Source organism: Populus nigra, chromosome 4 (genome assembly GCF_951802175.1).
Source record: "Populus nigra chromosome 4, ddPopNigr1.1, whole genome shotgun sequence".
NCBI lineage: Eukaryota > Viridiplantae > Streptophyta > Magnoliopsida > Malpighiales > Salicaceae > Populus > Populus nigra.
The window spans coordinates 17,872,225-17,887,506 of NC_084855.1; the positions used below are offsets into that span (position 1 = coordinate 17,872,225).

The 15,282-nt window shown below is 33.4% G+C and overlaps 1 protein-coding gene across 3 annotated transcripts; it reads left to right on the forward strand.

Annotated features, from left to right (window-relative positions):
- Positions 1-1,452: 1,452 nt before the first annotated feature.
- LOC133691619 (auxin response factor 23-like) lies at positions 1,453-13,156 on the forward strand. 3 transcript variants are annotated; one of them, XM_062112200.1, is made up of 14 exons: positions 1,453-2,244; positions 2,562-2,674; positions 3,045-3,140; positions 3,296-3,352; positions 3,643-3,801; positions 4,041-4,125; positions 4,519-4,609; positions 4,874-5,038; positions 5,160-5,279; positions 5,499-5,592; positions 5,686-5,857; positions 5,958-6,607; positions 12,297-12,487; positions 12,644-13,156. In XM_062112200.1, exons 1-14 carry the CDS (start codon positions 2,109-2,111, stop codon positions 12,738-12,740), a joined length of 2,226 nt encoding a protein of 741 aa, XP_061968184.1. In that variant the 5' UTR covers positions 1,453-2,108; the 3' UTR covers positions 12,741-13,156. The 3 variants fall into 3 exon arrangements, with proteins under 3 accessions (XP_061968184.1, XP_061968185.1, XP_061968186.1); XM_062112201.1 differs by lacking the exon at positions 1,453-2,244 and adding an exon at positions 2,262-2,377; XM_062112202.1 differs by lacking the exons at positions 1,453-2,244; positions 2,562-2,674; positions 3,045-3,140 and having other exon boundaries at positions 3,302-3,442.
- Positions 13,157-15,282: the final 2,126 nt, after the last annotated feature.

Here is a 15,282-nt window from a genome sequence, read left to right on the forward strand (position 1 = left end):
GATTACACTTTTCGCATTTAATATCAGGTCTCCACCAGCAATATTTCTGTAAGTGATTTGTTTTCTTACAGTGTTGGCAGGGAGGAAAGTTTCCAAATCTTTTACTGCTGCTATCGGCTCCCTTATATTTGTTGTTCTTCTTTTTGCCTTTGTCTCCTTCCTGAACATGCATTTTAGCTTGAAAAGCTCCTTCTGTAGTCTCCTCTTGCTTTATTATTCTTCTTTGTTCTTGTGCCTGTAAAGCATTGAGCAATTTTGTCAAAGAAATTTTTAACAGATCTTTAGATTCTTCTAACGAAGAAATTTTTGATTCAAACCTTTCTGGTAAAGTTACAAGGATTTTTTCAACAACTCTTTTATCGGGAAGGTCTTCTTCCAACAGTCTTACTTTGTTGATTATGGAAAGTAATCTATCAGAAAATTCTCTGATTGTTTCTGTTTCTTTCATCTTCTGCATTTCAAATTCCCTCCTCAAATTCAAGACTTGCATCTGGATTGTTCTCTCATTTCCATGGAATTTCTCTTGAAGATAATTCCAAATTTGCTTGGCTGTATCAAATGCAATTTTTCTGGGAAATATTGCTTCTGAAACTGCAAAGTAGAGACATGTCTTTGCTTTGAACTTCCTGGCTCTTTCCTCATGATGATTTTTGATTTGAGCTAAAGTAGGATCTGCAGGAAATGGTTTTGTTTCATGTTCTTGTTCTACAGCATCCCAAAAATCACAGGCTTGTAAGTATGTTTTCATTCTTATAGCCCACATTTGATAGTTTTTACCGGTAAATACTGGTGATGATGCAAGAGAATACATGTTTGATGCCATTTAAAAATAGAAAAGAGGCTTTGGTGTTTGTATGTTTGATGAAAAAAAGGTTTCTTACAAGTTACTCTCTTCACTCAAGCTGGTCCCGTAAGAACAAATAAACCTCTAATACCAATTTGAAGTTGTAAGACAGTATAGAGATACAAAAGAAACAAAGAAATAGACCAGTAATAAGAATTGTTATTATTGTTACTGCAAACATAATTTTTTTTTATTGATGTAATAATTTTTTTATAGAAAAGTTTTGATAACAAACTTCAGAAAAATAATAACAAGATAAAACCAGAAAAAAACTGTTCCTAGCATCCTTACAAATTGCAGTTAATCTTGACTGAATCTTCTTAGCGAAAACCTCTTTTTCAGCAGCAAATAAAGCAACTGTAAACATAATTCTTGTCCTGGAGACAATGAACACGAAAGTCAGCACAGAACTTAAGACAAAGGGAGGTGTCCTTTCCTATGTAACTTTCTTGCACTAGATTTGCCTTAATGGACATATTAACAACTGTAGATGTTAGAGAAGAAATAAAGAAAAGTCAGCAGAGAGAAATTAATGAAATGAACCGGCCAGGGAAGGAGACGGTGCTTGCAATAAAAGACAAGGGGCGGGACACGGTGTCAGCTGACAAAGTATAGAAAAAGAGAAAAATATGAAGGAGAGGGGACGGAGATTGCCACGGCAGAAAGGGTAAAAGCAAGGTGCATAGGCAATCAAAGCACACATAGAAGAAATCGGCCAGCAAAGTGGCAAGTATCGCCAATACAGAAAACAAATGAGCAAAACACTGACCCCATATGGCTTTCAGCTTCTAATTATCAAGAGAATGAAGAAATACAAATAGTACTGCCACTACTACCTTTCTCCTCCCTACTGTTCAGAGAAACACACTCACACACATTCACGGAGATAGAAAGAAAGAAAGAGCAGTTTTAGCTAGTGTGATGCACAAGAAGTAGCGCAACAAACCGGCATCTCCATCTGGTATTCCTCCCCCGTTGCACTTCAATTTCAAACGTTACATTGCAATTCGAGCAAACCAATGTTTGTTACGCACTGAGGGCGTGGCGTGGCGGTGGTGGAAGAAACGGATCAAAAATTTAAGAAGAGCAAAATCAGTAATGGTATCACAATATTCATTGCATAGGTGGACACGGGACACCTGATTGTTAACTTTGTTATTTGTCTTCTTCTAGACTGTGTTGTCAGCCAGTCACAAGCAGGGGTAAGGGCAGGGCCTTTTTCTCTTTCTCATTTTTACTTGCATCAATCTTGTTTTTAGCGAAAATGAGAAAGGGAGAGACGGGTAAGAAGAGGAGTGTCGTTGGCGAAGCAAAGACGTCAGGAAGTCATGAGGTTGGAGTACTTGAGACCACAAAATGGGTCAACAATGGCTTGCCTCCTCCTCCTCACAACCCCCAAGGTTTTTTTTTCCCTCCAAATTTTCCCATTTTCTACTTTTATTTTTTATTACCATCCTTATTTTGTTATACATTGTGAAATATTTAGATGGTGTTTTCTGTAGACATAGAGCATAAATTTTCTTTAATGTTTCAGTATGTTTTTCTTTCTTATTTCACTCCTGTTTTTTTTTATATATATATATAAAAAGAAAGTTTGTTATGTCTCTTCATTCAACCAGAATTGGGAACCTGAAATGAAATTTTTTTAATTTTGGGACATGTGAATTTAATTTCGTAGTTGATCTTTTTTAATCTTTATATATTCATGATGTCTCAGAAAATAAAAACGATCTATATACTGAACTGTGGTATGCATGCGCCGGTCCTCTAGTTTATGTACCGCGAGTTGGTGACAAGGTTTTCTACTTCCCACAGGGTCACCTGGAACAGGTTCTACTTTTTTCTGTTTAATTGCTTTTTTTTTCTTTCTGGAATTTATCTGTCACTTGATTTTTTGCACATTTCAATGGGGTGTGTGTGTGTGTGTGTGTGTGTGTGTGTGTGTGTGTAATGAAGAAACAAGATTTTATTCCATTTTGTTTCGTACGAGAATTATTGCCTTGAATTGTTTCCATCAACGAGTGTGAATTTAAAAGAAACAAGACAAGATTACTTCTACTGGATTCCCAAAATGTTTTAATGCATTACAAGATGGTTCTGAATTCGTTTGTGAATACCCACACAAAAGTTTAGAAAACTAAATGTTAATTTTATTTGCCATGTACGTTTCATTTATATGGTGTTCTGTAATCTGCTACAGGTTGCTGCATTCTTGAATGAAGATAGTAAGACGGCAATGCCCATCTACGATTTACCTTACAAGATCCTCTGCAAGGTCGTCCATGTTCAACTTAAGGTATGCCACATTCAGGTCATTGTTTGTTTGTTTTATTTATTTGGAATGATGTGTGTGAATTATATGGTCTGAGAATCAGATAGGTTAAAAATTTGTTGCATTTTGTGTAGTTATGGAGTCTTGTAGTGTTCTTAGTGTTTATTGTCATCTTGCAGGCTGAAGCTAAAACAGATGAGGTGTTTGCCCACATAAATTTGCTTCCAGTAGCAGAGGTTAGCTAGCTGCTGATATTGTGATCCAATCTGCAATATGTTATGTTCATAAATGAGTCATGAGTGGATTCATTTGGTTTTTCGACGATGGTATTTCTATTTATATTCAGATCTTATTGATTAATTAATATACATGACTGTACTCATTTTCTTGACAATGGAAAATCAGAAAATAAAATTTGTCCATTAAACTTCCATGGAGATGCCCGAATAATTTTCCTAAACCTTGTTTATAAATGTTTTATTATTTACCTCAGCTATCACAATTTTTATGTGTTGTTTGCCTGCAGGGAGATGAGCTAAGCTCAAACAAGGATGGAGAGTCCCTTCTGTTGCATAGAAAAACTCGTGTGCTATCCTTTACCAAGAAACTTACTCCATCTGACACAAGCACACAAGGTGGATTCTCTGTTCCAAAGCGACATGCAGAAGAGTCCCTTCCACCTCTGGTTAGTATCCTTACAGTGATTTATTTAAGCAATCAACAACATCAAATCATACTGTACAGTCTGAACCCGTTGAGCTGTCATTTTTAGTCATTATTCACTACACATGATTTTCTTAGATAACTTCTTTGTGTTAGGCAGATGGGGATCAATTCCCCTATTGAATAATTGCAATTCGCCAACCTATGATGAACTATTTGTACGAGGAGATTTTGTATTCACATGTTATAGTGGTGGTGCAGGACAAGTCTCAGCAACCCCCAGCACAGGAACTTGTCGCCAAAGACTTGCATGGTTCTGAATGGCGCTTTAGACATATCTATAGAGGTAAATCCTACTTAACTATAGATCTCGAAACATCTAGGCCTGCAATAATTCATATGTACTTCTATTTGTCAATGCAGTGCTCAGGGACATGCATGATCATGTGAGCTTATTTGTGTGTGAAAAAGGAAGCATAGCTTTTTTTTTTTTTTTATCTTATGTCCATATTATCATGTTCATATGGATGAAGTGTTTTTCTTTCAAGATTCAAAATTCTCTTCTGTTTCTACATAATGCTGAGGGAAAAGAAAAGGAAAATCTATTTAGCTTTCAAAATGAAATGACAATAGGCTCACTTCAATGAATTAACACCAATAAAAAATTTATCATATGAATCTCTAATGTTTTGTGGAAAATATTTCTTTTTAACCTTTGTTTTTGCCTGAATCATTGTAGGCCAACCAAAGAGGCATTTGCTTACTGGTGGTTGGAGCACATTTATCTCTTCAAAAAGGGTTGTTGCTGGGGATTCTTTTATCTTCCTTCGGTAATCTCTCTCTCTCTCTCTCTCTCTCTCTCTCATTGGTGTTTGTGTGTCAAAGGATTTGACATTTACTTAAATATTCTTTTTACAACTGATGTTTTCATGTATCCACTAAGCACTGCCTTCAGTGACTAACAATGATAAATTTTGAGGCTATAAGTCCTGTTTTGTATCTATATTAATTTTAGAGTAATTGTAATATGTTACAGGCTCCAGTTTTATTGATATCTCTTGATTTGTCAGATGAATAACAATATTTGTTTTCAGAGGCGAATCTGGAGAACTTCGGGTTGGGGTCCGTCGAGCAATGAAACTAGAGAACAATTTATCAGCGAATGTCGTATCTGCCCATAGCATGCAACTTGGAATACTTTCCAGTGCTTCCCATGCCATTTCTACTGGAAGCATTTTTACAATCTTCTTCCATCCTTGGTGAGTAATAGTTACGTGATGATTTATGAAGTCTTTAGGAATGGGTCGTTGACTCTAGCAGTTGGAATGGGCTTGCTATGTTTTTATGATTTGAGAAAAGAACTTTTTATCTCTTTTTCAGGACAAGTCCTGCTGAATTTATCATTCCATTTGATCAATACATGAAGTCAGCTGAAATTGAGTACTCCATTGGGACAAGATTCATCATGCAGTTTGAAGGAGAGGAATGCACAGAACAGAGGTGCCAAAACTTTTGGAACATTTTGCACTCTTTAACATATTTGAAAATCTTAGGATTCCTGGATCTGCCAACTGTTAATGGCATTTTATCTGTTATCTGTGATGAATTTGGAAGAACAGCTTAGCTATTCAATATTACTGTGATTTCACATTCTATAAACAGTAAATACGTGACAACAATGCACAGTTATGGCATATAATTCCTTCCTTTTGTCATCAGTACCTTTAGGATCGAAAGATGTGAGGGCACTGTAGTTGGTGCTGAAGATGTTGATCATATTCGGTGGCCCAACTCAGAATGGAGGATTCTCAAGGTAACAAGCCATTTTCTATGATTTAAATACATTATCTAGCCTCTTAAATAGATTCCAATTTTTTTACTATTTAATAATCTTGAGCCTTTATAGGTAAAATGGGATGCTGTTTCAGATGCATTCGTGCATCCAGAACGTGTTTCTCCCTGGAACATTGAGCCTATAGAACCTATAAGAAAGAAGCATGCTTCTCTTGTACATCAAGGAAAGAAGGCATGTATAGCAGACACATCACTGCCTAGGTTTCTTATCTCTGTCAAGGATGGTCAGTTGCTATTTATCCATGGCTTCTCCTAATAATAGAAAATTGGAAGTAAAGTGTTTGCTTCTGCAATTTATGTTCTGAAATTCCCTTTTACTATCAGGCTTATTGCATAGTTCAGTTGAGTATGCAAATCGAAGCCACTTAAAGGTCTTCCAAGGTCAAGTAGATAGGGATACGGGTGCTAATAAATTTGGTGCATTTAAACCGCCTACAATAGCACATTTGCTTTCCCCTCCAAATCCTGAATGGAACTTCTCACCAATCGGAAAAGATAATCAGGAGCTGTTTTGGATGCATGGCCCCGTTTATCCGTGTCCCAGCAGTACAGTATCATTTCCTGGTGGAAACATAGCAAGGCTGGGTAATCCTAATAGCTGGTGCTCCACACCTAGCTCTTATGGAGTCCATGATAATGCTGTTGGAAGCAGAAGCTTGTCAGTTCCATTTGTGTCTCACAATTCTGGGTCTCAGAAGTGGAGAGGTTTTGAACTGAAGCATGCAAACGAAGTTCCACTTGCTGCCCCGCACAGTGGTGGCAGCAGTTATATGCTTTTCGGTGTCAATTTAGAAAATAATCCACCGGAGCTCCCTTCACCACAAGTTGCCACTTCTGTTGTTCTTGAAAATCACAATTATGTTCCCCTAACATCTCAGTCGAGTGTTTCAGAGCCATCAAAGAGTACGTCAGGTGTTAATTCTGATAAACAATGCAGGAACTGTTCCTCGGCTGCTATTCCTAGTTGCACAAAGGTATTCTATTGTCTCTAGTTTTTTTCTTTCTTGTGTTTTAGGAAGTAGACCTTTTGAATTGCATTTTTAGAGGAGCTGCATACATTAAGGCTTAATTTGGTAATGCTGTTGGTTTTTGCTGCAGTTGTGGCTTTTGGAATGTGTTTGGGAAAAATTATTGTTAAAAAGTGGTGCACAACTAAAATGAAAAAAAATAAACTTTAATAAAAAATAATGAAAATATTATGTTATAGCTAAAAAATTAACATGTTTTTGTTATTTTCAAGCATTTGTTATTTTTTTCATCAAGTGTTAAAAAAAAGGGCACATGCATGTTATTTCTTATTTATTTTACCCTGGATTTTTTTTATATATATATAATCTTAGAATGCATGTCAAGATTTAATAGGATAACATCAGAAATAAAAAGAAGAAGAAGAAATTTGAATAGAGGATAATAATTGTACTTCCACTCTCCCCAAGACCCATCATGCTACAAACCAAGCAATAAATGGACAAACAATTTAAAATATATTAAAAAAACATTTGTGTTCAGAATTGTCCATTGCATAAGCATCAAACTGATGCTTGGTTCTAGGTGTAGCTAAAAGTGTGTGGTGAGAGCTCTCTTTTTTATTTTTTATTAAACACTTTTGGTATTGTGGTGGGAGTAAAAATTGTTGGGTTTCTCTAAATACATATATACAATAGAAACAATAAATTTAAATTTTTTTAGGAGTCCCAAAGATCCCGTTAGACATATTTAAAGTAGTTTAGATTTCATGTGAATATTACCTGAAGATTATATGTTCTTTTTGGCTTTGAATATTTACTTTAAGATTGGGTTGTCGTAAACCATAAACTGTTCAAATATTCAGTCTCTAATGGTAATTCACACAACCATCAATGAGAAATCTCCTAAACTCTTTTAGGAGAGAGAAATTGTTATACTTTTGGGTGCTAACTCTTTTATGTTTTAGGTGTTTATGTATTGTACTCTAGTCACATTAGAAAAGACATTTTATTTATAGAGAAATTTTAAAACCCTATAAATAACAAAATACCATATTTCCCATTCAATAATATTACATATATTATTTTAAAATAATTTTATAAATTTATTCGATCAAGTCCATATTTGATTTTTTTCTAGGTCTAGAATTGTAATCATCTTTATTAATTACATTCTAGTCTTGAATTTTTAAAATGTATTTACAATTAAGTTATACTTGATTAATCATTCCATTTTAATTTTTGACCAATGATTATTTTGTATGTGATCCATTAGATTCTCTAATAAGTTGACCCAAATATAAATTATAATCTTAAATAAAATAAGATTAAATAATTTAATTTATTATCAATTCAACAATTGATTGACTTATATTAGAAGATCAAATATAATATTTAGCAACCTGTCAAGATCTTCTAAATATTAAGAAAGTCACAAGTGGTTTGACTTAACTTTTTGGTGACTATTTTCTTAGTGTAATTATTATCCCTTCATCATGAATGTTCTGATTTAGTTATTATAGTATGAAATATGTGTGATTTGTTAAATCATGTTAGTTTTCAACACTATAATAATTGATTATTTGAATAAGATTTAAAACTCTTTTTAAGATTTTATTCCACCTTGGCCATGAATTTCATAATCAATACTATTTGAGAATAGATGAAATATTTTCTCTAATTTACCTAGGATGATGAATTCTCTCTTGATTACTCAAATACTTTTATATAGTTTATGTTATACCCAACATCTTTTCATTTGCTACCTTTGATTAGGACAAAATGTGATCATGATCAAAATATAACACTCCATATATAAGATAACTTAGTAATATCAAGTCTAAGGATCACTTACACAACTATTATGTGATCCTTTTCATAGACATGTGATTTCTCCATATGGAACTCTCTTGTGGACCAATTCAATTTACATGTCATTTAACAAGTACTTGCATATTAGTTTTAGGTATCCCACATACCTTAGTTTATGAGAGCAGCTGCTTTCTTCCATAAAGGAACATAATATACATCGGTCTTAACAACTTTAATTAATGTCCAATTTTAATAGAACACTGACTAAGAATATTTAGGAATAATGTGTTGATGCAATATAAATATCATAATTATAACAATTTTATATCTTTTCTTTCTATAATTTCTCTAATAAAATAGAATCACCTAAATAAATGATGCGAACCTCGTTATTACATGGTCATGCAATTCACAATTAAGATTGAGATCTGATCTCGAAAAGCTGAAAGAGGTTTGATAGGAGTGTGACATAATGAAAACTTGTCCTAAGACACCAACACTATTGGAATGAAGTTGAATGACGTCACGAAGCTAGCTAGTTAATCTTCGATAAGTCAGATTTAGGTTTTTCAAGAACCAAAGAATGCAAGAATTTCTCTCCGACGTTAAAACTGAAAAGTTCAGATGTATTATTCATCAAAGTGTTTTTTTTAAAAAACAAATTTAGGCTTTACATGTGTTTAAAAACCTTAACGGATCTACCTTTATGAGTTGCATTGATCCATTTACAAAAACTAACCTAAAACTTTTACTAGCAATTCTAAACCCTAATCCAAACAAATCTTAGATCTTAGTTTAAAACCAAAGTATTAATTAAGCTTAAACATAGAAATAATAATGAAAACAACAAGTTTGGGTAGTAACTTGTTGAACCGCATATAATAAAAAGAAAAAAAAGATAAAATATCTTAATTTCATAGCTTAAATAACTCTTGGCCGAGATCCACCTTCCTAGATACTCTAGGATTGCTTAGTCAACTTTTAAAGTCCTTTAGATGCTAGCAAATCTGATTTAAATAGAAATTTAATTGTTAAAGTTTTATTTCCCTATAGGGCTAGGATTTCCCTTTAGAATATGAAAAATATTCTTAGAAATTAATTCTCCTTGCAACCACCTATCACTTTTCTTCCTTGACTAGGAGAATCAAATCTTTAATATTAAATAATCCTTCCAAGTTTAGGATTCAGATCTGACAGCTCTCTTTAGTTTCCTTTAATGACTAGAAAACTTCTTTCTTTGTTGCTAAATATTCTCCTAAATAATAGGGCCAATAATGAATGAATTTCCCATTCAATTCTAGGATAATATTTTGCTGATCCTTGTACAAAAACATTCTAACATCTTAATTCGTCCAAGTATTGTGGCTCAAACCCATACTCGTTAATATAACTCAAATCAGACCTAATACAAGCTCCCAACAAATTTACTTTGCTGTCCAAATCAGACCCATACATGGGCTGAACTGAAACCATCAAAGAGATTTGACTGAATCCATCATCATGTACAAACAAAGGCTGCCTAAAACTATCCCATGCCAAAAACTCATCATAGTCGTATGGAACACAAGTTAAATCCCAAGAAAAAAACACAATCTTGGCCAAATGGCCTCCCCATCAAACCCAAGCATAAAATCGAAGGTCTTTTATGATAAATCCATGGTTGAATTGTATCAATAAATGTTTGGATCTTTGATGAGACCTTAGTTTATTTGCTTATGCAATGGCTCCATTGTTATCATAGTTCATGGTTACTGGATAAACAATGCTAGGAATCACGCCTAGTTCAGTGATGAACTTCTTGATCAAAATAACCTTTTTTCCATCTCTGACGCCTAGATGATTTCAACTTCAGTTGTAAAATCTATTGTGATCTCTTGTTTGTGACTCTTCCAACTAACCACACCATTATTTAGAGTAAAAACATATCTTGACTGAGATTTGTTATCATCAATATCAGATTGAAAACTAGCATCTGAATAACTATGAACTTCCAATTCATGTCCTCTATAGATCATAAAGACATTCTTAGTTTTTTTTAAGTACTTCAAAATATTCTAAACTATCCTTTAGTGACTTTGACTTGGAATAGATTGATATCTACTTGTTATGCTCAAAGCATAAGATATATGTGGTCTTATACATAGCATCACATTTATAATGGATCCTATAGCCAAAACATAAGGAATCTTTTTCATCATATCTCTCTCAATTCGTGTCTTAGAATATATTTTTGGAAAGATGTATTCCTTGTGAAATAAGTAAGTGTTCTCTTTTGAATTCTTTCATGCTAAATCGTTTTAGCATTTTATCTATGTACGTGGATTGAAACAATCCAAATAATCTTCTAGATCTATCCTATAGATCTTTATTCCTAATATATAGGCTGCTTCTCCTATATCTTTTATGCAAAAATTCTTGGACAACTAGATCTTTACTGATTAGAGTAAAAGAATGTCATTTCCTATCAATATTATGTCATCTACATATCACATTAAGAAAACTTCATGGAGTTCTATTTTCCGCTTATTGATATTTTCAAGAACAAATTCTTTCACTACAAAAGGTAATATATTTTAAGATAAACACCTTTTGCTCAATAGGATGGTAGAAATAATACCCAACTAGTTTTTTTGGATACCCTATAAACTTAATATTATCTGACTTAACTTCTACATTTTCATATATTAAATGCTTCACAAACATTTCATCCCAAATATTTATGTATGATAGGTTTGGTCTCTTACCATTCCATATCTCATATAAAGTCTTATCAATAAATTTTGAAGGAACTCTATTTAAAAGGTAAGAAACATTTTGCAGGGCATAGCCCTAGAAAGAAGGTAAAAGGTTTGTATAGTTTATCATGAACCATACCATATCCAATAGGGTATGATTTTTCTTTTTAGAAACTCCATTAAATTGTGGTGTTCTAGAAGGTTTTCATTGTGAGAGAATCTTATTATATTTTAAATAATCTTGAAATACTTGGTTCAAGTATTCACCACCTTGATTAGATTAAAGTATTTTGATACTCTTTTCAGAGTTTTTTCAACTTCATTTCTGAATTGCTTAAACTTTTCAAATGATTCAGATTTATGTTTTATTAAATACACATAACCATATCTAGAATGGTCATTAGTAAATGTAATGAAATAAGTATATTCACATATGACACGAATCGTCATTGGTCCACATGCTTTTGTATATATTAGAACTAACAATTCTTTGGTCATCTTACCTAATATACAAACTTAACAAGTTTTGTACGATTCATAATAAAAAAGATCAAAACATCCTTCTTTATGTAATCATTAATATAACCTAGTCTACAATGCCATAAATATGAAAGATATTCATTATCTAATATATTCTTCTTGGAGTTTATATTGAACATGATCATTTTAAAATCAAGTATATGCAAACTATTTGTATAATAATTGAATTCATATAAAAACACCATTATTATAAAAAGAACAATATTTGCTCTTAATAATAAATTTAAATTCATTCAAAGCTAAGTAAGAAATATTTGATTCATTAATTAAATATAATTGAATATTAAAGATAAAAAAAGCTTTATTAATAATAAATATGTTTTACATGAATAAAATCAGTATTATGTGTAACGAACCGATTAACTATAAGATATATTCACTAACAAAAACATTTTTATTACATTACCAAACGGGCACTAAAACAACTACAAGCAAAAAAAAAAAAAACTAATTTTCTTGGTAAGGGATCCCATTCAAATTACATCATTTAATGAGAAGGCCAATGAAGTCATCATTTATAATCGTCCTTCATGAAATTTCTTTGGCGCACCCTGTATGTGCCGAATGATTGTTTTCTTATTTTAATTTTGAGATAGTTTTCTTTCTTTCAGGTGCTCAAATATGGAACTGTACTAGGAAGATCAGTTGATCTCACACAATTCGATGGGTACAGTGAACTTATTTGTGAGCTTGACCTGATGTTTGACTTCCAAGGAAGTTTGATCGATGGGACCAGCGGGTGGTGTGTAGCGTACTCGGACAATGAAGGGGACATGATACAGATTGCAGATTGCCCATGGCAGTTAAGTATCAAAAGCTCTGAACAGCTTGTATAGTATTCAACAAAAAACAAAGGAAAAAGAAAGAAACGAAGTAGCATTTCATGGCATTATTTTTTGCTGCCTTTGTAATGGTTAGCTGTGAATTAATTTGGTGCTACTGTTATTTAAAAATGCAGGGAATTCCTATCAGCGGTCCATAGGATTTTCATCTGTCCCAAGGAAGAAACTGGCAAGCTGAATCCAGTCTCACCTAATCCATCACCTTCAGAGTAACTATTGTTCACTAGGTCACTCCGTGCCTTGTGTTCATGGGCTTACATTCATAGATGTGTGTTTGCACTTATTCTAAGGCAATTAAATATATGTGGCATTATTTTGATCCAAGTAAAATCCGAACGCAGTGCTTATGCTCAGAACATTTTTTTTAAAATAATACTTGGAAAAGGCTAACCCAGACTAGTGTGGGATTAACAAGTCTTTGTTGTTGCTCTTGGAAATAGTGTTGATACAGGCAGACAGCACTATGTTTATTACGAGGATGTTATGCACTGATGCATCATTATATGTGAGTGCACAGGGTTTATATATCCAGTGAAGGATTAGGTGTTTGTAGGTGCCTTGTTTGAGGGAATTCTAACACTATATTTTGCAGGGATCCCTTTTGAATGTATTGAGCTGTTTCATTTTCATTCTTCCATGTTTTAACTTGCCTAGGAAAATTGGCTTTCCTTCCTATAAGCTTCCAGAGATTTTGCCAGAGTCAATTGATGAAAAATTCGCCCCTTGACTTGCCAGGTGCTGCACACAATAAACATCTGCCTACCTGTTTCATTAGTTTAGGAAAATGCACAAGTAGAGAATTATTTAAATCAAAAGGGAGAAGTATGAAGGAGGCTAGCTAGCATAATTAATTGATTTTATTCAAACGAAAGCCAAAATCTTTCCTCTATTGTTTACATCTTACTTGTATTTGATATTGATGTTTAAAATATAGTCAAGCAATATGATACCACGCCATAGATTTCAAGTGTTTCCTTCCTTCTATTAATAAAATCTTCCAATTCATGTATGAAGTTACAAGGAACACTCAAGAAAAGCACTTTCGTTCGTGTCCAAAATTGAGGTCTATATAAAATCAAATCGGTCCTTGTCGTCAATAAATTTGCTAACATTCACATCCATTTTCCACATAAGTAGGGATATCGCTGGATGGGTACCTGCTTTATACCTAATCCATGGTCAACCCACACTCATCAGATAGATCCTGTTACCCAGGCATCTCGGTGTAATTGAGATTTCTCTCTCGAGAGTAGATTCTGTTTTTGTCATAGCAATTGACACAACTAGTAAAATATCAACCGTGATAAATTGTACAGGAGTAAATTATAATTAAGTTTCATATTATTATCAAAAGTCACAAAATATGGTCTGAAACATCATTATATATTTGGAACAACTCTCAAAGTTTAGGAAATACCAAAATAACATAATGGAGACCAAATAAATGACTTTGTTAAAAAAAACTAGACAAATAATAAATATCACGTGTTTTTGACTTATAGCAGACAAACAGACACAAAAAACTAAAACAACTATAACTTTTTGTACAAAACTCCAATGCATTCATGGTTAAACAATATGAAAAGATGATATTTTGAACTTGAAAACCATGTAGAATAGGCTTTATTTTGCCACGCATTAAACAGGAGCAAAATTTAGGCCAAAATTAGTCCATGGACTGACAGCAAACCCAAACTCATCAAAATTCTCAAATCATGATCCAAGCGTTAATTGTAGACAAACAAACATATATGAACCATTTTCATTTAGTTCGTAAACCTTTAAACTCATCGAAGCTTCAGTTGTGCTAATCTGACTTGTTAAGGCACTTTATAGTTGTTTTGCTCGAGCTCTTGTTATTGGACCATCTGAATGCCCATAAAAATTAGAATCAACCCCTTCCATGTTAGAATCATGATGCATATCATCACCCTTGGGTTGAAAGTGATTTGTCCTTAAATCAGAATCATCAACATCTTCCAAATAAGGTGACAAGTCTTTTTCATTAAAAGTAGTTGAAACATTGTACTAACTAGAAAGGTCAACCTTGTAAGCATTATCATTCACCCTTTTGACAACCTAAAATTTTCCATCAACTCTCGGCATCAATTTGGACTTTCACTTGCTTGGAAATCTACCTTTGCTAAGATGAATCCAAACAAGATCTCTCGGCTCAAACCTGACCATTTTCCGCCCTTTATTAGCATGCTTGGTATACTTTGTCGTCTTCTCCTTAATATGAGATCGAACCTGTTCATGGAGTTTTTTCATCATTTCTTCCTTTTTAACCCCATCCATAGAAGTCTTCTCATTAATTGGAACAAACACCAGATCAATAGGAACACAAGCGTTAAAACCATACATAACTTTAAATGGTGAAAATTTTATAGCTCCATGCATATTACGATTATAAGCAAACTCCACAATAGGCAAACAAGTGTCCCAACTCTTCAAATTTTTACTTATAATAGCTCACAACAAAGAAGAAAGAGTTCGGTTCACTACCTCCATTTGTCCATCAGTTTGCAGATGACATTCAATAGTTTCGTTCCAAGCTTCCTCCAAAGAGTCTTCTAAAAATGGCTTAGGAATTTTGCATCATGATCAGATACAATACTTTTAGGGACTCTATGCAAGAGCTTTTAAGGCGTTTTGCTGGTCTGGCATGAAGAGACATGTTCTTAACCTAGTAGCGATTCCATGGCTACCATAGGGAAAACAGCCTCCGGAAACTACTGTAAAAATTTAAGCATGA